We start from the raw sequence: 24,290 nt of genomic DNA, 5'->3' as shown, positions 1-24,290 counted from the left end.
TTCCTGATCTGTATTGTATCATTACAGTGTACGTTGAAACCCAATGGTCAGTAGTGTGTTGAGTTTGTCATGTACGGTGCATCCATTAGAAGAGACACTTAACATATTTTCAGTTAACAGAATTAAAGTCAGGCAGTGCCCTTCTCACCGCCATGTCTGTATGCCCATGTGTACACAAACGCTTGCAGTGCGTTTGCTTAGTGGTTGGTTGTTTTCTTGGTCAGGGTGTGTGGGGGGAGGGGGGTGGGTTGCTGCTGATTTTTGGTTTTGCCAATATATTCACAATAATACTCATACTAATGAAGATAGTTTCATACTGAAGCAAGTCATTTTCTTAAGCTACCTTCTTCCATGTAAGACGCAGCCAGGCAAAATGATACCTGTTTTTAAAGGCTTGTCATAACTGACTTCTTTCTGAACATCTGGAATACCAATATTCTTGACAACATTCATCGCTATATATAAAAGAATTAATCTGTTTAGTGCTTATTGCTTATTTGTTTTCTTTCAAAGGATGATATTGAAGTGAAATCCGAGGAGCGTGCCAGTGTCATCCAACAACTTGAGCAAACTATTGAGGATCTGAGGACAAAAATTGCAGAACTAGAGAAACAGTTCCCTGCTGCAGAGGTACAGACTGCTGGGAGGGAGCAGGGAAATGAGCATACACACACAGTCTGCAAGGAACTTAGCAGTGTGACTCTTCAAACAAGCAGAGAAGAGACTGTACCCAGGACTGCATCACAAGCAAGATCTGTACAAACATCACCAACAGAGGATTATCTAACACACACGATGCCTTCAGCCAATGCACTGCCACAGTCACCCCCACCACCACACTTAGAAGGGGGTAAAGCTGTAGGACCGACTCAGAAATTGTCAGCCCTAGAACTACAGCCCACGTTTTGTTCTGAAATCTCTTTAATTCTGTCACCGAAGCTAATCTCGGTGCCAGTGGATGCAAGCCAATCAGTACAGAGTATGCTGCAGTCAGCTCTTCCAGAACCCAAAGTTAATTTGTCCCTTGCACTTGCTGCTCCCCCATCTGGAGCACATGACCCTTCCCTTGCCACTTCCGTGTCCATGACAGGAGTACCTGCACCACCACCACTGCCCAGCTCAGGACTCCCTCCTTCTGCTGGCTCAGCAGTGCCACATCTGGACTGCTCTGGCCCAGGCATGGCACCACCCCCTCCCCCTCCTCCTCCACCTTTCCCAAGTGAGGAGATGTCGATGCTGCCTCCAGCACCTCCTCTACCATGTGCTGGAGTCCCACCACCACCTCTACCACCACCTTTGCCTGGAGCAGGAGTCCCACCTCCTTTTCTTGGTTGGGGCATCCCACCTCCCGCTCCACCACCACCACCTTTACCTGGGGTTGTTGTCCCTCCCCCACCTCCTCCTCTGCCTGGCCCGGGAATGCCACCGCCACCCCCAGCACCACCTCTGCCTGGAGCAGGACTGCCACCACCTCCCCCACCTCTGCCTGGAGGGGGCATGCCACCCCCTCCTCCTCCCCCACCTCTGCCCGGTGCAGGTGTCCCCCCTCCACCTCCTCCCCCACCTCTGCCCGGTGCAGGTGTCCCCCCTCCACCTCCTCCCCCACCTCTGCCCGGTGCAGGTGTCCCCCCTCCACCTCCTCCCCCACCTCTGCCCGGTGCAGGTGTCCCTCCTCCACCTCCTCCACCACCTTTGCCCGGTGCAGGTGTCCCCCCTCCACCTCCTCCCCCACCTCTGCCTGGTGCAGGCGTCCCTCCTCCACCTCCTCCACCACCTTTGCCTGGTGCTGGTGTCCCTCCACCACCCCCTCCTTTGCCTGGGCTGGGGATGCCACCTCCAGCCCCTCCACCTTTGCCTGGAGGAACACCACCCCTTCCAGTGCCAGCCCAGGGTAGCTCCTACTCAGCAGTCCCACTGGGCTGTGGGTTTCTTCCTCCTCCATTACCATCTGGTTTATTTGCAATGGGGATGAATCAGGAGAAAGGGAGCAGGAAACATGTGATAGAGCCTTCTCGGCCAATGAAGCCTCTTTATTGGACAAGAATTCAGCTCCATGGTAAAAGGTGAGTTATAGAGTTGTGAAGAGAGTGGTATGTGCACTTTATGGCTGTCCTGGTAGTGTCATTTGTTATAAGCAAAATCCTTATTTACTGCTTGGTGGCTCTTTTTTTTTTTTTTTTTTTTTTTTAAACTTAATGTGCACAAACTCTGAGTAACATTATTTGCACATGAAAGCTCTTTGAGGGTAGTGTTTTCAGCTGTCCTTTGGGGTTACATACCACCTGTTGATGAGAGATCAGGGGTGACTGTGTGCCACTAAGTGTTCTGTGAGATGGTTTTTAAAATGTTGTATTTGTGCTTCCCCTCAACTTTCAAGACAGCATTTGTCTCTATCTGGAGCATCTTGCAAGTTTTGATAGTGTCTTCCCTTTAGATGAATGTATGCTGAATGCATTTTATTCACCTCTTTTCTTTTCTCCAGTCACCTAGCAATCTTTTTTTATTTTTATTTTTTTTCATCACTTTATGTACTCAGAAGGCAGATTCAAACTGGAATTTATTTACATGGCAGCATAAAACTATTCTGGTAGCCCCTGCTTTGGTATGGCTTTGATACACTTGTTTCCAGTTGTCTGTGCTTTTTGTTTGTTTGTAAAATATCACTCTTAATCACAAAAAGAAGTGTATTAATCTTTAAGTCCCTGAGTACTGATTTTAAAACCCTTCTGCTGCTATTTAATGATTAATTTCTTCTTTCTTTTCAAGTTCTTGCCACTGTCACACAGGTGGTCTGCAGACAACTGTCTATTTCTACTTCTTTGTGTCTATGTCTGTATGTTTTATAGCCTATATGCAGCCTGTTTTTATTCCTATGTAAGTAAAGTGGGTGAATCACCATTATTGTGTGTGAACAAAGAAGCAATCAAAGTATAGGGGAGAATCAACACTATGTCATGTTAAAATGCTGCTAGTAGAAGTTAGGCAACAACTTTTAAGTTGCTGATATTTTATTTTCATCGTTCCTCCATTTATGACCTTATTTAGTCTGACGTTGCCCTACATAGGTCTTTTGCTTAACTTTAGAGATTCTAGTGCTTCACTTGTGTGGGAAAAAATTGAAGAGCCTTCCATAGATTATCATGAGTTTGAAGAACTGTTTTCTAAAACAGCTGTAAAAGAGAGGAAGAAACCCATTTCGGACACCATTACAAAAACAAAGACTAAACAAGTGAGTACTCATTTAATTTCAGATCTTTTCTAGGCTGGTTTTTACATAAAGACATATTTTTGCATGCAGCTGAGATGAATTTTGCCTTGTGTGAAACTGTTACCATATACATATATATACACACTCTGCGTGTTAAAGAGTAAAGATTTCGGGTTTTTTATAAATTACTTTTCAAGTGTGTATTTTCTTAAAAATCCCTTTGCTTTATCCACCTAAAAATTAACAAAAATAAAGCTGAAATAATTGGGTGCATATATGATGCTTTTGCTCAATAAGCAGCATATAAATAATTCTTATTAATTTTATAAATTAAATAATGAGATGCATATGAATTACCAGGACTTCAGAGAAAAATTATGTTCAAGAATCTAAGTCCTAGTGTTATACCAATCATAACAGTTCTGAGATGTGTTCATATATAAAATTAATATGAAGTTTACACATACAATAAATGATAAGCACCATTGAGAAAATCAATCAAATGGGTTTCTTGGAATTGTGTACAATAAAATAAAAGTAGGAAGTGTATTTTAAATGTAGAACCCCGGAATAAGAGAACTGAATCTGAATATTTACATGACTAGAGAGCTGTAATGTTCTTGGTATCTCTGTGAAAACTGAGTTGTGATGGTATGATAATTAGTTTGTAATTAAACTTCTTAGAATCCTAAACAGCAGTTGAAGTTCTAGTTTTATCTCATCTTCACATTCCTGTACTCAATTGAAAACTAGGCTGTTTTTCCACAACCTTTTAATATACAGGTTAATTCTATACATTTTTTTTTTCCGTGTTGGATATACAGTAAGACTTTTCAAAATCTCCATGCAGTAGATCTTATGTTTGAATATGACCTCTCCACTTTTCCAAGTTCTGGAAGTCTTGTCCCCAAAGACACACTTTGGTTAGCAATATAAACGTACAGGCACTCTTTACAAAGCCGGGAACCTCTTGCAGGCAACAGAATTGGTAGTGGAGTTAGGATGGTTATCCCAAGATGTTGGATAAAACCTTTGTTTGGGCGGAAGAATAGTTCAGCCACAGTTGTGTGGGTGTTCTTCATGTACCTGTGTGCTGCATCAGGCTGTGCTCACTGGGATATGAGGAAAGGTAACTGTGCTGCTGCCACCTCGCCGTCCTGCAATAAATCTCCAAAGTGCAAGACCTTTGCATTTCTTCCCCCCCTTCTGGAAAAAGCCCCCTTTAATGGTTATTCTTAACTAAATTAATATGATAGCTCTTTAAGTTTAAAAAAAAAAAAAAAAAAGAAAAAAAGTATTCTTTATGCTTTGCCTATGAACTGTTGGTCCATTCAAATTTCATGAGGTTTGGTGATGCCAATCTCTAAACAGAGTAGAAATGAAAACTGTTTGTTTAATTCCATAACATAAACAGCAGTTAATGACAGACAGTGTATGAATAAACATTAGATGAGGTTTTTAATACTAAGTATTAAAAATTTAGATATGTTCTCAATAAATAAACAAAATGTAACTAAAACTAAATGAAAATGACTGATAGTTTTAAACTTATTTGAAAAGAACAAATTGTTTGTGACAGAAATTTCCACACAGAAGTTTAAGGCAATTTAAGTAGGTGCTGTCATCTAGAACAAACATTCCTGTGTTCTCTTACTCTGGCGGTCAAACAAATGTACTGCCTTCTAAAAGAGAGAGAAGTTGTCTAATGGAGAAGTCTGATCTGTTGAACTGTAGTATCTGGAAGGAAAAGATCAACCAAACAGGTAACTGCAGGCTTTCATTAGAACTATAATGGGAGCTATGGTTTACTGCAGATGTCAAAGTTAAATGTTCATGTGTGCAAATCCAGTTTGGGATTTTCACAGTATCAACATGAGACAACTAAGTAGAACACAAATACATTCTACACACGCCTTCTCAGCAGTTTGGAATGCAGGCCTTCATTTTTTAAATTCTCTTCATTTATACCACAGTAAACACTTGGATAATGAAGTCCATCCATGTTTAGCAGATGAAGCAGTTATTTGGGGAAAGCATGGCTGTAATTCCACAAGTATGTTTTTATAGGAAGCACCAAGTGCTGTTTAAGTGCTTTACCAACTTACATGGCTTCTACGATAGTTACGGGTGTTGTAAAGATCTTACAAATGGTGTTTCTGTAGTTATTTTTACAGGGATGTGTTATGCAAAGCAGATGTGTTCTGTCACCTGTTGAGCTGTGGAGGAGCATTGTACAGAACAGAACCAGGACCCACAAAGCTCGCTCTGTGGCTTTCCAGAAACACTCTAGTCTGGCAATTGGTTTTCCTCCCTGCATTGATGTGCAGGTGTGCTGAGTGGATGTATTCCTTAGATGGACTGGATGTAAAATACGAGCTACACTGGAAATAGTAGTCAGGAAAAAATGCCCAGATAACTTTCAAATGCATAAAGTATTTGGTACTCCATGTAAACATCTGATTTTAATTAAAAAAAAGTTTTTATTGTAAGTTGAAATAAAAATGTGTTTACAGAGGAGGCCACATGATGGGGGCAGGGGGAAATTCTAGCTAATCTGAAGAAAGATTTGATAGTTTTGGGATGTTTTAGTGGGTGAAAGATTAATGATTTAGGAGTACGCTGCTGTTCTGCGCACAGAGCTATTTATGTTATATGCCATAGAGTATATGCATATGTTTGCTTGTGTATGCATATAGATATGCATCATACAATTATTTCCCCTTAAGTGGTAAAATTATCTATATGGTCGTGGGCAGTTTGGGGTTTTTTGAGTTACCAATTGAGTTAATTTCACTCTATCCAAATATCGATTCTATTTTTTTTTCCTTGGCATGGTCATCTGCAAACAACTTAATACAATATAGATCAGTAATGCTTTAGGGGAAAAAAAAAAAAAAAGAAAAAAAAAATTACATCTAGCACTGAATGAAGGCTGCATTAAAATCTGTTCCAGAACTTTAAAGAGGTAGGAAAAAAATGAAGTATTAGCATTTATTTGTGAATGCAGCTGATTTTATTCTCACTATCTCTCATTTGGTGCTATGGCAACACCTATGATTTATTTTGCTCTGTTAATATGTATATGTCAAATTCTCAGCTGCTATAAATGTGTGCAGGCTCACTCAGTGAAAATGCCTACTAAATCTTCAAAGAATATCCTTTATGGGCTATATTATAGGTGGGGCTGCCATTGCTACCTATTAAAGTGGTCTGTCTTTCATTATAAGCCCTTATGACTAACTTTTCTTAAATTTAGCTCTTTAGACTGCCAGTTTTGTTGAGTTAGGTTTTTTTTCCCCCCACATTGGGTGTCTCCTTCATTTTGCCAACTTTAAGAAAAAAAAAAAATCAAAGTCTGGTTTTGCTCATGTCCACATAGTTTCATAGGTTTGAAATATGGAAAAACTTTATCAGATACACATCTTGTTAGTTGTGCAGAGAGTTTCTTAAATTTTGCCACTCTACAGGCTGTATCTCAGTTCCTGTTGCTCAAGTGAGACTTCAGGTGTAATTCTGAAGACTTTTTCCTAGCCTTGTACTGGCAAGTTGGAAAACCAGGGCCAAGAGGAGAGAGGCAAAGGAAGATGTGTAACTGGGGAGGGAGTGAAGAACTGAGATCTGACAGGTGGAAATGTAGAGCATAACAGGTCTGATTATGTGTCACCTCTTATTCTATCTTAAGTAATTTCTCTCAGATACTTATTGTGAGCATGGGGTATTCTCGACCCATATGTTCCTTTCAGCAAATAGTGGATCTCATCAAACCTCTGGTGTTTGATCCAAGCAAAGGGTGAAAACTCACTCTTGGAGTATCCTGCTCAGCCAGTTACAATACTAGTTTTGATTACATGGCTGGATAGTGTCTTTCATAGGACCGTTTCCATAGCTTGTGTGGACTGTGTGGAATGAGCACAGTTCATAATGATTACTTAGGAAATGAAACTGTTACCTGAGTAAAAAATGCTTTCATCAGTCATTGCAGCACTTAGAACAACACATAGTTATTGAAGCAGGAAGAAAAAAAGGATGGTCTCATGATTAAGGCCACATACTGAAGAATGAAGATAAATGCAATATTAAAAATTTGCTTATGTGATGAACATTTGCCAGTGTGGGTTTAGTGGTAAAATGGTACATAATCAGAAAACCTTTATATCACCATCAGCATAACAAGTATACAGAAAGGGCTGAGCTGACTTCTATGGATTGCACTTCTAACTTTAAAAGCCTTACTGATAATTCTCTAACTATTTTTGGAAAATAATATACATGTAACTGCAATTAACTTTTCAAGAGCAGAACATATGCTTATAATCTATCATATAAACAAAATAAAAATATTAAAGATATTCTCATCTGGAAAGTCCACTATTAATCTATTGACATTAAGAATTTAATCTCCCCCTTCCATCCCAGAAAATAAATAATAGGTTACTGAAGTTTCATTCTGTTTCAAAAGCCTTAAATGCAAACAAGATGGATCAATAAAACTGTTTAGTTAATGATTTCAGCATTTTTGAATTTTTAAGATGAACATAAAGAAACTATGGTAATAGAATATGCCTAGAAATAAAATGCCACATAAAATAAGTATAAATTGGTAAATAAGGTAAATGCCATATTGAGTTAACAGATAAAAGTTCATTCATGTTTATTCATTAACAATGAATGACATAAGGGGAAAAAAAAATCTGAAGAGGAGGGTTTAGACCCTCTGCAAACAGTGGAGACACTGTCTTAGGGAGCTTCCTGTGTCCACACTTGTTGATCTGTTACCTGTGTCAATGGCACAACCATTTGCTATGATTTTATTTACTCTCTGGAGATACAGTTGGGGTTCTGCTGCCCCCACAAACAGGAATTTCACAGGATTTGACTGATGCCTTGTTTTTATTTACACAAGCAAATAATTACTTCTGTCATGAAGTTAATTAGGAAATTAAATAATATCTCACTTATTTGAGATGCTGTATTAATGTGTTCTCTGTTTTTACTGCTCATTCTCTTCTTTCTGTGGCTTATTCTGTATTTTGTTATTATTTGTACTATTTGTATTATAACTGTATCTACAAAATTCTCTTTCTGGCAAACACAGTTTTACCTAACTGCATCTATATTTCAAGTATTTCTACCTGTTCAGGCTTCCCAGGTATTAACCACATGCATTTCTCATTCTCGTTTTCTTCTCACTTTCTTCCCTTCGAATCGTATATTCGCGAGTTTAAAAATAAACACATAAGCTTGGTATCTGAAAATCTTGCAAACTCATCTCGTGACCTAAGAGTTCTGTGGATTTCTCTGTTTTGTTTGTGTATCCTTGCTGGTACTGAAAGGCTCTGATGATGTAACAGCCTGGTTTAGATGCTGCAGCTTATGGATTCTGTATGGGCAAGAAAGGTTATATTGGTTTCCTAACCAGTGGAGATGAATATCAGACAGTGCTCTCATTGTGTTTCTCTGTGCTCTAGAGAGACCTCTGCAGGGGAAGGTCTCACTGAAATTTTGTTCAGGTAAAGAGAAAAACAAGCTTCAGGTTGGAGTGAGTGAACTGCAGCTGTTCTGTGAGACTGAAAACTGCATAGTCAAAAAGCATATCCCAGATCTGGAATGCCAGCAGAAAGGTAGCTGCCACCCAGGGCTGTGTACAGTTCTTGCTGTACCTGTCACTGTCAAGTAGAGGCATCTTAGTCACAGCCATCTTTCCAGGGAGGCTGGCATCTCACATTTCCGTAGCCAGTAGTTCTGCACCTCCCAAATATTTTCTTCTCCATCTCTCAGTGCAGTGGATATTGTAGTGCTGGATGATATCAAGAGAAGCAGAAAGGAAGAAAATATGGAGATAACAATATGCATTTCTTCTCCCATTTCTCGATCCACATGGATTTTTTTGCCAAGGAGGCAAGAAGTTACACTTTTTAGTACAGTACTTTTATCACAAAATCTGATAATGAAAACTCACATCACTTCAGAAATAGATATGCATATGGATTGAATGTGTTTCATGTAGAAATTAGAGTTTAGTCCAGCAGTTATGATAATTTATTAAAAAAAAAAAATCACAGTTAAGTGTGAATTACTATCAGATTCTAACTGACAAGTTAAACAGAATTTTACTGTCCATATTAAAATCAAGGTTTTGAGCATAAGCCATTTTTTATTTGTAAAGAAGTAGTGATTTTGCAGACTTTTATTTATGGCTATATTTTCTTACTTAGTGCTGGCTTAAGTACAAACAGCAAGAAAAAAAAATTGTTGGATTTGTTTGGAGTAGGTACAGTGAATAATGTCATTCTTTTGATTGTAACCATGTGTCCCTGTTTAAAAGTGGGAACACTGAAGCTTTTACAGCATGAGGTTTGTTTGTTGTTGTTATCTCCTACTAGATATAATAGTTTGTTTCTCACCTTTTTTTTGTGAGTTTTTTTTTTTTTTTTTTTAATTTGGTGTGTTTTTGTTGTTGGTGGTGTGTTTTGTTTGGGGCTTTTTTTTTTTTTGCAAGTTTTACCCTTTCCTAAACTGTTCCCTCCTTCCATGTTTGTCTTCCTGACTTTTTATAAAAAGACTGTTGCTCTCAAATATATTTGGGGAAAAAAAAATCTGTGTAATTGCATGCCTAATTTGAATATGCATTGACAAGATTATTCATATTGGTTGAGCTGATCACCTGCTGAGTGCATTGCAGACCATGCATGAAAATTCTGTTTATAACAAGTTTCTAGGGAAATGTTAGCATTTTTTTTTAATACTTTATAATGTAGCATCTGAATGTGCATTTGCATTACTAACCCACAGAGACATTTTGACAGTGACAAATATAAGATCTAAAAATGCAGAAACTAAACTTATAGTACCCTATTTCTTTAGCCGATGAAAGAATAACTATAATAGTGGTATCTAACAATGAGGTAAACTCTTAAAGAGGAGCATTAGGTATGGAAAACTAAAATCCTTCTGACTTATTTTTAAACTAAAGCATTTAAACTTTACTATTTGTCTCCATCCCCTGCTTCACTCCTTAAGATTAGAATGTTATTTTTATTTTTTATTAAGAGACATTTTCGCATTGTTCAGCCTCCTGTTAAGGAACACAATGCTTACCTAACTTACTACTGTATATCTGAATCTAAGCAATCTAAGTATTTTTTCATCTAGTGTTGTAAGTGCTGAATATGAGCTGGGGTAGCAATCTCCTAGCAAAAGATTGCTTCTACAGTAATAGTTTTATGATATTAAGTACAAACAAGACCACTTTAGTGATAAAACAGCATAAAAGGGCATGAACTGTTTCTCATCCATATTGTTAAAAGCTTTTTGTATGAAAGCACAGTAGGCTAATAGATAAAATGAATGAAAAGTAAATATTATATTTAATCTTTATCCTCAAGCATAAACTTACAGCTACAAACTGGCAGACACAGCTGCTTGGCTGTAGTAATTTCCATAATATATCAACAAGTTCATCTAGAACTATCGGACAGAGACAGTTTTAAAACTTGGGGTATTTCCTTAAATATTACAAGAATCTTCAGTAGGAAAAGTAACTGGTTAGCTTGCAGAGGGGATTCCAGGTTTGATTAGGGTAGGAGACAGAGAGCTGCTCAAAATTACACTTTATGATTGTTTTTCTGTGGTCAAAACTGAGTTCAGTTAAATCACTGTGTCATCATCATGGATATGCTGCTAGACAGCCAGAACTGGCTGTTTGGTTTGGGGGTTTTGTTTTATTTTGTAAGTATTAAGTAAAAAATGTCATCTCCCATTGCACCAAAATGACCCCACTACTTGAATTAGTCACCGTTTCTAGTCTAGCAGTTACTAGCCAGAAGTAATTTCTGGATTTACCTTAAGAAAAAAACAAAACAAAACAAAAAACAAAAAAAGAAAAAAAAAAACCAAAACACTAAAACAAAAACCATAAGACTCGTAAGACTATAGTATTATTCTGTTATATCTGGAAAGAGACAAGGATATACATGTGAAAGATAGGATAGGTCCAGTTCTGCGATTGCCAATTTTACATTTGGAATACAATTGAATCCACAGAAAAGATGTGTTGTCACAATGCCTAGTGAGAAAATGGCTGCATTACTGTGTTCATCCTGACTCTTGACATCTTGTTTGAAGCTTGGAGGTTTCTGCATCCTCTCTGCATCAGTTACAAGCTATAGGCCTTTATACAGTGTTTTCCTGCATGTCATGGTTTGTAACGTGCAGTAGTTTTTCTTAATCAGTGAGAGCCTTGGGCTAATTTTGCTTAATGCTGGTGGTCAAGATCAGAACAAGAGAGACAGAACCATTGCAAAATTCCATGCATTAGCTAAGTATTACTATGGGGAAAGGGAATCTTCTTATTTTGGCTTCGGGGTTCTCATCAAACGTGTCTTCCGTTACCTTTCACTAAATATCTCTTTGACTGTTTTTACTTGTGTTAAACAATCAGGAACAAATTTGGCATGTAGTTTGTTTACTGCTTAACAATGAGGACCACTCAACAATTAGAAAGTTTGGCTTAGACTTCAAGCTGCAGATAATATCTCTAGCTGCCTTTTTATTTATTTTTATTTTTTAAATTGTTTAAAGCAGAGTTCCAGAATCCAAACTAAAAAGGGGCTGTGTATTGTGTCTGAGGCTTTAGATCTTGTAGAGATTGGATTTATCAAACTTTTGTTGTTCCGCCTTTAAATGGCGTCACTCGTCTGTAGCCTGTAGGCCCAGACTATGCAGCTGATTTATTTTATTGTTTTATTTTTAAATGTGGGAATTGCTTTAGGCATTTATGTTAATCTTCATATTTTCTGAATTAGTGTTGTATTGTTACAGCCATTCTATTGGAGGAAACTATAGTATTCATGCCACTAACTGAACTGGGAACGAAATGCATAATAGAGGTTACCATAGAAATTGACATAAAACCTACAGTTTAAATAAAGCCAGACAAAACTGGTAGCTGCTACATAGAAACACTTTATCTGTTGTTGTTCTGCACTCATTCACCTGACAGTCATGCTCTTCAGTGCTCTTTTGATGTTGTTGTGGTTCAGGATTTTGGCAGCAAAGGCAACCTATTCTTCAAGGAGACAATGTGCTTTTTTTTTTCTCTCCCCCTCTGATCACTGGCAAAATGTGGCACTTGGAAAATAAATATTCTCCTGTCCATCAACTCACTTTCAGAAAAAGCAGCTTCTTTTTTCTCCAAACTTTTAGGCCATAGTCCTTATAAAGCACAGAACCTGAAGGGATTTACTAGACTACTAAATCTGGTCCCACAGCATTGATGGGAATCATGTCCCCTAAGAAATCATGTTCTAGCCTGCATCATAACATCATAGTTGATTTATTTGGTTCTTTTTTCTCTATTGTTGGTTGCATTCCATCATTTGTAGACCTGATTTCAGTATCCCTCTGAGCTTTAGATTGCTGATGAGTAGTAGAAACAGTGATTTCACAATTTGAAGCAGATATAGTACTATATGGGTGCTGGCACTGTTAGAAACAAAAGAGCCCCAAGAACGAACCACAGCTCATCCTTCCTCTTTGGGCCTCCATGAGAGAACAGTGTAGTTCTGCTTCCTTTGGAAAGGCCAAGTTGTGGACCCTTCCTTGGTCCTAGGTGTGTTCACACCTGCGTGCCATTGTAACGTTGTGTTGGGGAAGCTGAACAAAGCTATGTTACTCTGTTTTCTTCTTCTGTTTTGTCTTATTCCTGGCCAACATAGTAGCCTGCATCAGTTCCATTTCTACTTCATTTTTGCAGAATGAGTGACAAGAAATGTACACACTTGCTTCAGATGACCTCCTTCCACTTTGTGTAACTATTATTCTTTCCTTCTAGGGCTTTTGGGATGGATTTGCATTCATTTTTCATTCACTTTTTTTATCAGCTTTGGGATAGATTTCCTGTTCAAAGTAATGGCAGCAAAGGACTCCCTCTATATGCTGATGACAGCAGTGAGCTTAAGTTATTTTATTAGTGTAGGATGGTTCAGACTTGAGCAAAAGTAATAATGGTGGGGACTGGAATCAATAGTTTCCCCAACATCTTCCATATCTAATTCAGTCTTGTCAGTGTTGTTGGAGTGGACAGCATTAAGGAGAAATTTTTGAACTTTTGTGATGTAGCAATACCACTCTGTTTCTATGTGTTGCTTTGCCTTTTCTAAAAATATGGTTTGGTAGCAGCACCAGTTAAAGAGTTTCTGTTGGTTTTGAAATTTTGTACCCACCTTTTTTTTTTTTTTTTTTCCCTGATAAAATGCAAGTTACTTGTTCGGTTGTTATTAAAGATGTACATTGCAATGTAGTTAGAAAGACTTGATCCATTCCTTGCTACCCAAGATATATTTTATTCCATAAATCTTTTATAGCTGCAAAGAAGTAAATAGATAATAACTTTTTTTATAGAACAAGGCAATTATTATTTGTCCCAGCTCTATTTCAGTTGCAGGCTGAATTTAGATTTATGTTTCATTTTTTAAAAAATTAGAGTGAATATAGCCTATTAGAAGGAGAGTGCAGTTTTGAGTTTTATTTGTTTTTATTTGTTTTCTCTTTGAATTCATAAAATCTGACTATCATATCCTATTTCAGTCCATTTGACTTTAATTTTAAATTCCTAATAGTATATTAGATGAATTAGACAATTCATAGGAACTACTTGCTAATTTCTGACAGATGACATTGGTAGCTATGCCCTGAATGTAGGCTGATTTCTAATGTTAAAATTTTTAGTTCGTGAGCAGAATGCTTTGTTTTTCACTTCACTGTAGCTAGTTAGGAATCTATGAGGAAAGGAGGGTGAAATACCTTCATAATCAATGGTTATGAAGGTTTAAGGGGGAAAAAAATGAATTAATAAAACAATTAGCCAGCCAACCATATCCTCAGAAAACCTGTACTGCAAGCACCATGAGTTTCTCGTTTCCTCTCCTAAGCAGTCCCAGTGCCAGAGTTCTGCTTCAGGCTTCTACTTCTTCAGCTACTGCTCAAACATCAGCATACAAACCTCTGTCTGAAAACTTAAGTGAATCAAAGCTGGCCACAGGGCAAACATCTTGTGGGTGCTTTTATGGGATTTTTAAGATGTGAATTAGATCATGACATCCTTTACTCTGGCTAAATTAATGCTATGTTTTCTAATCTCATTTTAACAAATTAATTTCTATATAATTTTGCCAGTGGGAGCATAGATGATACAACACCTTGGTGCTAGGACAGGAACTGTGAAACTTGAAAAAATATGTATATGCTTCCTGACTGCAATGTAAAAAGAGCTTGAATTACAGTTCTTATTATCTGGCTTTTCTTCTTTCCTTCAAATGATTCACAAAGGTTTTCTTCAAGTGTGTTTAGTACATATAAAACTCAGCAACCTGAGTAGCTTAAATATTAACGTCTTTCACCTACATGATGGTTTTAGCCCTGCATTGAAAAGTACATTATCTAGAATCACGTTGTTATACAAATAAGGGTCCTTTCCTGGCATTACTTGCTTCTCATACCAATAATATAAAATTTACAGTAAGTTGAATTCAAACAGCCCAGAGCCTTGTGGAAGACAGCCTGTGAATTACTTGTTGCTGTTATGCTTACAAAGCAAATACGTATGAAAGTGTATTTTAGTGGCTAGTTTTAACCCCCTAAAGCAAGATATTTTGATGGCCTGATTTTTATTTTTTTATTTTAAAAACAAAAAAGCTTTGAAATCTTTTATATTCCCTAAAAGTGATCAAAGAAAATCCCAATATGTACGTGGTTATTTTGCTTTTTAAATAAAATTCATATTGGTGCCTACTACGTCAAACATTCAAATAAAATACAATTCTCACAGTTCAAGCTTACATCAAAGATGGAAATCATTGTGTGGTTTTTGGAAACTAAAGCAATTCCAAGATAGACACAGTTGGAATTTTTTTTATATGACAGCCTGTTTCATACACTTTGTAACATCAGTGCAAAGTTGAAAGACTGCATCCTAATGAAGGAGGAAGTCTAGGGGAACTTTTACAGTGACTCTTAGGATTAAGGTCCAACTAGGTGACATAGTTACTTACACTTGTGATGGACTTATGCAGCAGAAGCAAATTTAATAATAAAATTAATCAATTTTTAGATGTGTATATAGACTACAAGATACTATTTCTTGAAATTGTTGTTAGTAATGTGAAATATCTTCTACATTTTCCCACAGATTTAATATTAATAGTTGGGTTTCTTTTGGCAGGTTGTCAAGTTGTTAAGTAACAAAAGATCTCAAGCTGTTGGAATACTAATGTCTAGCCTTCATTTAGACATGAGGGACATTCAGCATGGTAAGTGAAATAAGTATTGTTGGTTCTAGCTCAGATCACATAACTAATAATGTGGAAATGCGAATTATTTCTATACTCTGATATTTAAAACAAATTAATAAGACAATTTTAACACTATTTTTTTCTGAAAATACATTGTTCTATCATTTATTTCCCTTTTCTTAGTAACATTACCTTGTCCATATGGAAAAAAACAAGTGTTGTTTGTTTGTTTTTCACAATTGCCTTCTATAGTTTCTGGCATCAGTTATCTAAGTGGTACAAAATACAGACAGTTTGATTTTAGCATTTCTGAGGAAGAAAGTCTGATGTGTTGTTTATTTTAGTTCAGATAGCCCCAGGACATATCCAGAAAAAAAAAAAAAAAATATATATATATATATATAAAACATTTAATTGATTTGCTAAATAAATTAGTTTCTGCATTTGGATTAGCACAAACTGTGGAGTTCTTTCATCTTCAACAGCATTTTTTTATAAAGGGAGATCTTTTGGGGAGTGTAATAATTTTCACATTTATTCTAAGAGACAGTAGTGCAAAAAGGTGAAAAGTGGAATTGCATTTATGTTCGAAGCATCCCTTATGTTTCCCAAAGGCTTTCCGTAGATTTGAAGCAGACTGAATTATCCTGTGAAGTGCCAACCTATCTATTAAATAAATGTGGTTTCAAGTATAACACAGACTTCATAAATCATAAAAACATCTTGTGAACTTTCTAGGCTACGTATTTACAGCCACGCATTCAGTTTGCTATGATTTGCTTATTTTGTGAAATTATTCATAAATAGAACAAATTTCAAAGTACTCTGTCAGCTAGTGAGTAATTCTTAATCACAGTTTTAAGTTTTTATTAAACTGTTTTGATGGTTACTAGCTGAAGCGCTTAAGATGGTAGTCATAGAGCAAGGCGCCAGTACTGGCGCCAAGAAGTACTTGGTATTTCCAAAGCTGGAAGATGTAGTTCAGTTAAGTCATAGGGAAAAATCTGAAAACAATGATATGGTCCTTTCCTTCAGTCAAATATTCAACTTGGTTTCAGTTAATAATGAGAACCTTATGAACAAAGGAGTCCGCCTAACATCTGTGTCTGTGGTAAAGCCAACACAAGTTCATTGAAAATTTGCTTGCTTAACATGCAACACTAACAATAACATGGCATGAATGTCAGCAGTTGAAGGGGTCAAACAATATTATGCTTAACCTTTATCCTATTACAAAATTAAGCACACATGATCATCTAAGAGCTGTGTGCAGATTTTGTATATTCCTCTTTCAATAGCTGTTTTCTAAAACCAAAAGTCTTTGCAAAGGGGAATTTAGAAGTGCTCTTATTCCCTTGCTGTGCAGAAGTGATTGAACAAACATGAGAGAACTTTTGTCTGTTGGGGGACTTTGCGGAAAGAGTTGGAAGATCCTGGTGTGATTTATTTTGTATTTATTTATTTATTTGTTTGTTTGTTAAGAACGTAAAATAGGCATGAAAGAAAAGTGATGAGGGGCAGGAAATAAATCTGCATGGGGGCAAGGCAAATATGAGGAAAATAGAGGACACATCTCACCAAGAAGTATTTATGGCATCAGTCATTCCATGCAGAGTTCTCTCATTGATCTAGCTATAGAGCCTGTGGAGAAATTTTAAAATCACAAGCCTAAGTATTTAGCTTCACCTTTATGTCTGCACTATTTTTATTTGCTTATTAAAAAGTAAGGGGGTTACATATATTTGAGTTTTATAGCTTACTGGTTTATCTGTTGCAATCTGAATATACTAACAAGAAGGTACTATCAAAAATGAAAATATAGAATGTGTCTGCATTAGCAAAATAGGCAGTTGACATATTTGCATCTTTATACGTTAAGATTAAAGATGTATGACAATAACCACAGCAAAAAATGTCACTGATGTTCTTTGTCCCCTGGCCCACAGTTTTAGTGAGGTTATGGAAGTTTTTGCAGTGTTTAATGTACAGTGGCATGTACATTTAACCGTATCTCAGTATAACACATGCAATGTTTTTTCATAAATTCAAAAGGCAATCAAATGAAACATTTTTTTTCCCCTCACTCTGACAATTTGTGGTACTAGGCAACTTTCTCTATATGCTTTCTTGTAAATATTCCCTATATTACATATAAAGCATATCTGTGGGATGCAAATTGAAGAAGAATTGTAAGTTTATTTTATTTTTTTTACTGTCCATAGAAAAGCACCGAGAAAGAAAGAGAAACTTTCTGTGCAGGGTGGTATTCAGTTAAGTTCCTGGTTTGCATGCTACTGTGTTTTATTTTTCTAGCGTTTTAGGCAAATTTCAGAGTGTTACAGGAACAGAAGGGAAAACAATTGTGCCGGGTATTAATTCACCTAATAGATTGAGGATTTCAAGCTTTAGTATTGTGTCTATCTGGAGAGCTTAAAATAGCTTTAAACATGTTATATTTAATGTTTTGTAAATTTTTGGTTGATTGGTTCTGGGTGTTTTTGATGTATTTGCATTTGCTTTATAAGATAAAAACCAATGGTATAATACTATTTGCAAGAAACAATTGTTGATGAAAGATTGTTCTGGAAACTTGAAAATTTGAATAATTTATGATATTTTGGTAACTGATCTTAAACACTTAACTACTTTTCATGCATACATGGTTGGATGGCATTTAATGGAAGATCTCAGAATATTGTAATATATGCTAAACAACTTTCCTTCATGATGATGATATCCTTTTAAAGCATCTGATTGTAGAATTGCATTTGGCTGCTCCTGACTTTGAAACAGGTTGAGTAAGACAAACTCCCAATCCTTGACTGCTTTTGAAATATTTTTACAGTGTGGAAGGATTAGTTGTAGTAATCAGGCCACGTTTGTACTGAACTCTAGAATGTCTTTCTAGTAGTGCTTTAAAGTAGGGAAGGTTGATTTTGGTGGTGGTGATGTTGTGTTGTGTTTTGTTTTTTTTTTTTTTTTTTTTTTTGCTAGATTCTAATTGCTAACAGAACTCCCAGCTATTTTACACAATCTAGGCTAGAACTGTAAGAAATGTTGGTCTCTTTAGTCACAGTGTGATTTCTTCATGTTATGAGTACAAAAAAGTGAGTCCTCTTCTCATGGTTTCTCCAGTTTCACACAAGGTTTTACCAATGCTTATTTTTTTTTATAACAATCTATCAACTATGCTAAACACTTTATCCAGGCTTTTTGTTTGCTTTTTTTTATTTTTGCTATACCGCAAATATCCTTTATCCAGTATTATGTTCCCACTGGAAATATATCTGTATTTGGTTGCATGATGCAGCCAATTTTGAGAAATGCCAAACAAGCACTTCTTAGGTATTTTTCCTTTATAGCTCAGATTTTCTTCCTAGAGAAAAACGCAATGGTTTTAACATTAGTCTTTTAATTTTTTTTTCTTGACATTTCAGAGGTGCAACCTGTGCTTATGGGTCTGATTCCAGTTAACTGCATATAGTAATCTGTGATGAACACCCTACACATTAACATCTGATTGCATGTTAAGTCTGTGTCTGGATTTAGGGACCCTATCTCTCAAATAAGATTATCTCCTGTTAATAAAGTTGTCTGGCATCACATGAAATGTAACAACTGTTTGAAACTGCAACTATGTTGCAGATAAATGGGTGTCAGTGCCGCTTAAATCCCCCTTTGCTTAAAAGGATACAGTGTATCCTCTTCTGTGTTTAATCTTTTGTGGTTGTTAATAAGTGCAGTTAAGAATAGCAAAAAATTCTCTCTGTGTGGAAAGATAGAAGGAAAAAATGAAACTGCAGATGTCAGCCAGAAAACAAATTTTATATTTCATGTAGATAAATATTTTACTTACTACACAGTCAGATTTATATCCGGTATTTATTTTCAAAATGGAAATTAATCTTTTATTCAGCAAAATCATCTTAGTCTGAAGTTACCTTCTAAATGTTGAAAGTAGAAGTCTGGCAAAAATGACGTACATAATTCTCTGTCTTTTGAAGCTGTCTGTAATTGTTTTCAATTCAGTAAGTTTCTCTTAACAGGGTTTATCATTTCAGGCACTGTGCTACCTCTGGCATGGCTGCAATACTGTAACTAGGTTTCTATAAGGTTTTGCATAGCACTATGTGGTTGCCCTGGCTCTGTTGGAAGTAGCTGGAAGATCTCTGCCTCTGAATTTTGGATCACCTTTCTCACATCCTCATTTAAAAGTAATTTCTCCCCTACCCTACCTCTGAGACATGAGTAAGCTACAGAATTTGATGGAGCTACCCATCCTACTCTAATAATTGGAGAGAGAAGAGAGAAACAAACAAACAAACAAACAAAAGGCTCTTTTAATTACAGCCCTCAGCTTAGTCTTGGTAAGTGATACTGAGAAAAGAGGTTATATAAAAGAATGTAATAGGAAAAGTAGTTATGGAAAGGGCAAGCAGATTCACCTGACAGCTGGTAAAGCCCAGCCTTTTAATCTGTATTTGAGATTATTTTACTGGAGATTGTATTTGTGGTAGAGCTTACTCTGCTAACAGAAGTACAACTTTGAACAACAAACATCTTCTGCCCTGAATTCAAGACAGGTGTGAAGGAAGTGAATGTACTTTAAATGTTAGTGGGCAAAATAAATGTTTATTCTTTAGTATTTGGCTATTTATGACAAAGGAACATGAGAAAATATTGGTGGGATTGTTTCATTTGTTTGTTTTGTTTGACTGCTTAAACTGGCACTTAGAAATGATGAGCTAGGAGAGACTTAGTCAAAGTTTAACTGAGTTATTTCGCTGGAGGAGGAGGATAAAGTGTCTCTTACACTGCATTATTTAAATGTTCTGTGCAGGAATTCTTCAAGCGTTGAAATATCACGTAGTCTTAGTGATCATAGGTCCAAGAGATGCTCTAAATAGAAAGCAATGAGGAAAGAATGACTCAAAATCTGGAAAATAAGACTCATTATTAGTTTACCCTATGGAATGTCCATAGATGAACTGAACATTATTTATCCTAATAACAATTGATGTGTATGATCTTGGTCATTTGAAACTCATAATACCAAAATTTTTGTCAAGAATGGGTATCTTCCTGAAAGACATTTTATGGTTTAAACAAGTTACAAGAATAAAATTAAAACAACGCATTATTGGATCGAGTTCTTTGGGCATTGTTATACTGGAAGGTAAACCAGTTGCACAAAATTGTCACTTCTCTTCATTTAAGTTATTAAAAAAGTCCTGCATGTAGTAAGGTTTTTTTCCTTCCAGGTGGCAAGTCTATTTCTTTATTAAAAGAATGAATCATAAAGTAGTTGCAGTCAGTGCAGGTTAATTACAAAGTTTGAAACTCTACCTGTTAGTTCTGGCTTATTAATTGAAAAATAAATTCTTTAACTATTTTTTCTTGAACAGATATAGTGCATTTTTTTCTTAATCAAATATGGCGCATTCAGATGTCTAAAATTTAGGAGACTGTGGATTTAGTTTCTCCTCTGATAGCCTGTCCAACGTGTGTTTAGACTCTTCTGAGACATCACCAAGGAAAGATTGGTTGGTTCATCATTTTTCTGTCCTGTGAACTAGGACTTCCTCAAAACTTCAGTCTTATTCGGTTATTTCTTCTTAGCTTTATGCTACCATGTTCACTACCTTATGCCTGCTGTTAGATTGCAAGCTTACACGTTTTATTTGCTTATAATTACTTTACAAGCTCCTATTGTGAAATTATTGGTAAGTAAAACAATGGAATACACAAAAGGGCTTTTATAAAAGACAGACTAGAGCTGAATTTGAGTACCACATATATGTATTTCTGCAAATGTTCCTATTGCTTTGATGCTGCTAGGATGTTCATAATGTTGTGCACTGAGCAGCTGAAAGTGATTCTGTGGCCCTTGTGTGGCTACTCCTGCCACAGGCAGCCTGTGAGGAAGGACAACAAAGGTCCTTGGAGACAGGTGGTGTTTCTAATGGATGTGGCATAAACCCCTGAGCTGTGGGTGATGGCCCTGAAAGCCAGTCCTGGGTATTGAAAGCATACCTCAAGTCCTCTTCCTATCATTTTAGGTTTTCTGAAGCTTAGTACACAGTGACCAGAGGCCAATAAAACAATAGCAGCGGTTGTTAAGGAAAAAAAGAAAATACAACCTTGGTTATCATTTTCTTTAAGTATGTGTGCAACACATCAAGATAATGAAGGACAGAAATGTTCATATCACCAAGAAAGGAACTGAATATTTTATGGGATACATTCTTTTGCAATTTACAATAAAACATAAATGTATGGAATTACATCAATTTTTGGCAATGCAAAAATACATTTTAAAGAAGTTAAGGAAAATCATATTGAGTTTTTTCACAATATTTGAATCAACAGAGACTAATTACTGCCACATTGGATAGTTTGGATAATTAAAGATTTTTGTTGTTGTTAAGCACATATGAATGTAATTTAATAGAGAAGTTTTGTAAGAAACTGTAACTGCATTGTTTGTCTGTTGTTTCAGTTGAAACAGTTTATTTTTTTTCTTGGAAGTCTGATTTACTTTGAAACTTTGAGAGAAAAGTTTCAGGAAAGTTCTGTTCTTCCAAAAGAAAAAAAAAAAAAAAAAGTACTGTTGTATGTGTGCCATGTAGTCACTCATAAGAGGGATGATTACAAAATTCTAAGCATGAAAGCAACAAAATATATGCTGTTAGCATTAGTACCATGCAAAGATTAGGGGGAGATAAAGAGAGAGAAAAAGAACACCTGGTCTGTTTTCTATAGTGGAAATATTTTCCAGTGGTCATACTTTTGTACATTGCTGAACTACACAGAGATTTTAGCATGATGAAAATTAAGGCTTGTTAGTTGACTAAGACCTTCCAATAATCGCCACACATTTTTTCATTAAGTCAAACAGTTTAGAATAAAAGGATGCTTCACACAGCAATCCATTCATGATTTGTTCATGTGTTTCTTATGCTTGAATATATTTGTACAAACAAACAAAAAATAAATAAAGTGACTTACATGTACATTCCCTTTAAAACCTAATTTAAATAAAAGGTAGTTAAAATGAGGATTTAGTAAAACTTGAAGTTAATACTTTCTTCTTTTTTCTTCTTTACATTCAGTGTACCTATTTTTACTGTATTTTTCTTATCACTACTCTTTTAAAGAAGCAATTAGGACAATATGCTGTATTTGATCAAATGGAGCTCTATCTAGCTTAGTATCTGATCTGTGTGAATAACTGGTTAAAAAGAAAAAAGAGTGGCACAGACCACTCATTATGTAATTTTTATAGATCTCTATTTTATCTTTTTGCAGTATTCATCTTTCTGCAAGCTGAAAAGTTTGTTTGGAATGACTTTCATACACATTGTTTATTTTTTTTCCTTGTCACCAGTCTATGATCCATAGTTTTCTTTCTTCTCTTTGCAAATGAGGTGATTATCTCTATGCTGTTTTCAAGACTTATGTGTGCCATATGCCTATGCCATGGTATTGCATCATCTTCTGTTTAAGGCTTCATTTTTTTATTTTTTTTTCTGTATTGTTACTGACATTGTTTGCCCTTTAACTGTTGCTAATTATTGAGCTTATGTTTTCAAATGAAAAAAATCCGTGTGTCTTTTTTGGGGCAGTAGTTGCTAATTTTGTATCCATCACAGTGCTTTTACAGTTTGGGTTCTTTTTTTCCCCATCTACTTTGCATGTATTAACACAGCATACTTAAGATATTCATTCGTACGTGTTTGTGGTCAGCTTTAAAGTTGTTAGCTTTTATTATCTGCCATCATTACCACCTCACGTTCATTATATGGCACAGGAACCTGAAAGGATTCTAGTAAGGCTCCACTGCTAACACTTGGTACTTTGAAAACTGATCCTTCATTTTTTTTTTGTAATAGATTTCCTAGTTTTTTGAGCAGTTTTAGATTTTAAGCAGAGTAGACTTTTCTTCTTATCCCATGACAGCGTAATCTTTTTTCTGAAGCCTTAGGTACAGATTGTGAGGAGCCTTTGGAAAATCCAGCATCAGTCTGATCACTCATATCTGTGCCTTTGTTGACTCCATTAACTCAGTAGTATTTAATTTGTTGTTCATGAGTGTCTACTATGAAATAGTGTGTTACCCCTCTTTCTTGTTGCGTCAGTTTACCTGTATGTTCATTTCAAAAAAAGCTGTTCTTCTGTATAATCCATATGCATTTTCTAGGCACAGAAGTCAAGCTGACTGGTTTGTAGTTTCTAGCTTCATCAGGGAATCCTCTTACAATTTGCACTTGTATGTTCTAAAGCTTGTTCAGTTTGAGACGGTCCCTGAACATATTGCTGAAAGTATAGAGCTTGTCTGAGAACCTCTTTGACCTTTTCTGTGGTTGTGAATCCTAACACAAATACTTTGTTTAACTTTTTCTGATTTTCTTTCACTTGTGCTCATTTTTACAGCCAGATTATCTGCACGCCCAACTGTTTACTGTCAGGCTTCGTATACCCAATGTGCTTGAAAGCAGTTTAATTTCTAGCTTTATGCATTTGGCAAGTTGGGTTTACACCTTTTTGGTTTTGTTCAATTTATGTTGAACTTACAAGACTTTTTGCTTTTCTATTTTCTTTGGCCAATTTCCACTTTTTGAAGAGTATCTTTTATTTGCAGCTGTCTCCTGTGCTCTTATGTTTAATCATGTATGTGGTTTTGAGGAGTAGGAATACTGGGGATCTGAAAAGACAAGGGAAAAAAAGGGTACTTTTGAATTTTTCAGTTGATTATATTAGGGGTTCAGATAACAAAAAGAAGTGTCTATAAG

The 24,290-nt window shown here is 36.1% G+C and overlaps 1 protein-coding gene across 1 annotated transcript in view; it reads left to right on the top strand.

The window, feature by feature from the left end:
* FMN2 (formin 2) overlaps positions 1-24,290 on the top strand; it is a gene marked incomplete at both ends in the record, with an annotated part of 134,359 nt that overhangs the window by 53,509 nt on the left and 56,560 nt on the right. Inside the window, 3 exon segments of the mRNA XM_082048938.1 lie at positions 514-2,063; positions 3,085-3,229; positions 15,429-15,516. Coding sequence (XP_081905064.1) covers positions 514-2,063; positions 3,085-3,229; positions 15,429-15,516 — 1,783 coding nt within the window.

The sequence above is a fragment of the Streptopelia decaocto genome, assembly GCF_964273445.1.
Source record: "Streptopelia decaocto genome assembly, chromosome: 3".
Lineage (NCBI taxonomy): Eukaryota > Metazoa > Chordata > Aves > Columbiformes > Columbidae > Streptopelia > Streptopelia decaocto.
Note: the sequence above shows the minus strand (reverse complement) of the source record. Positions and strands in the feature narration are given on the sequence as shown.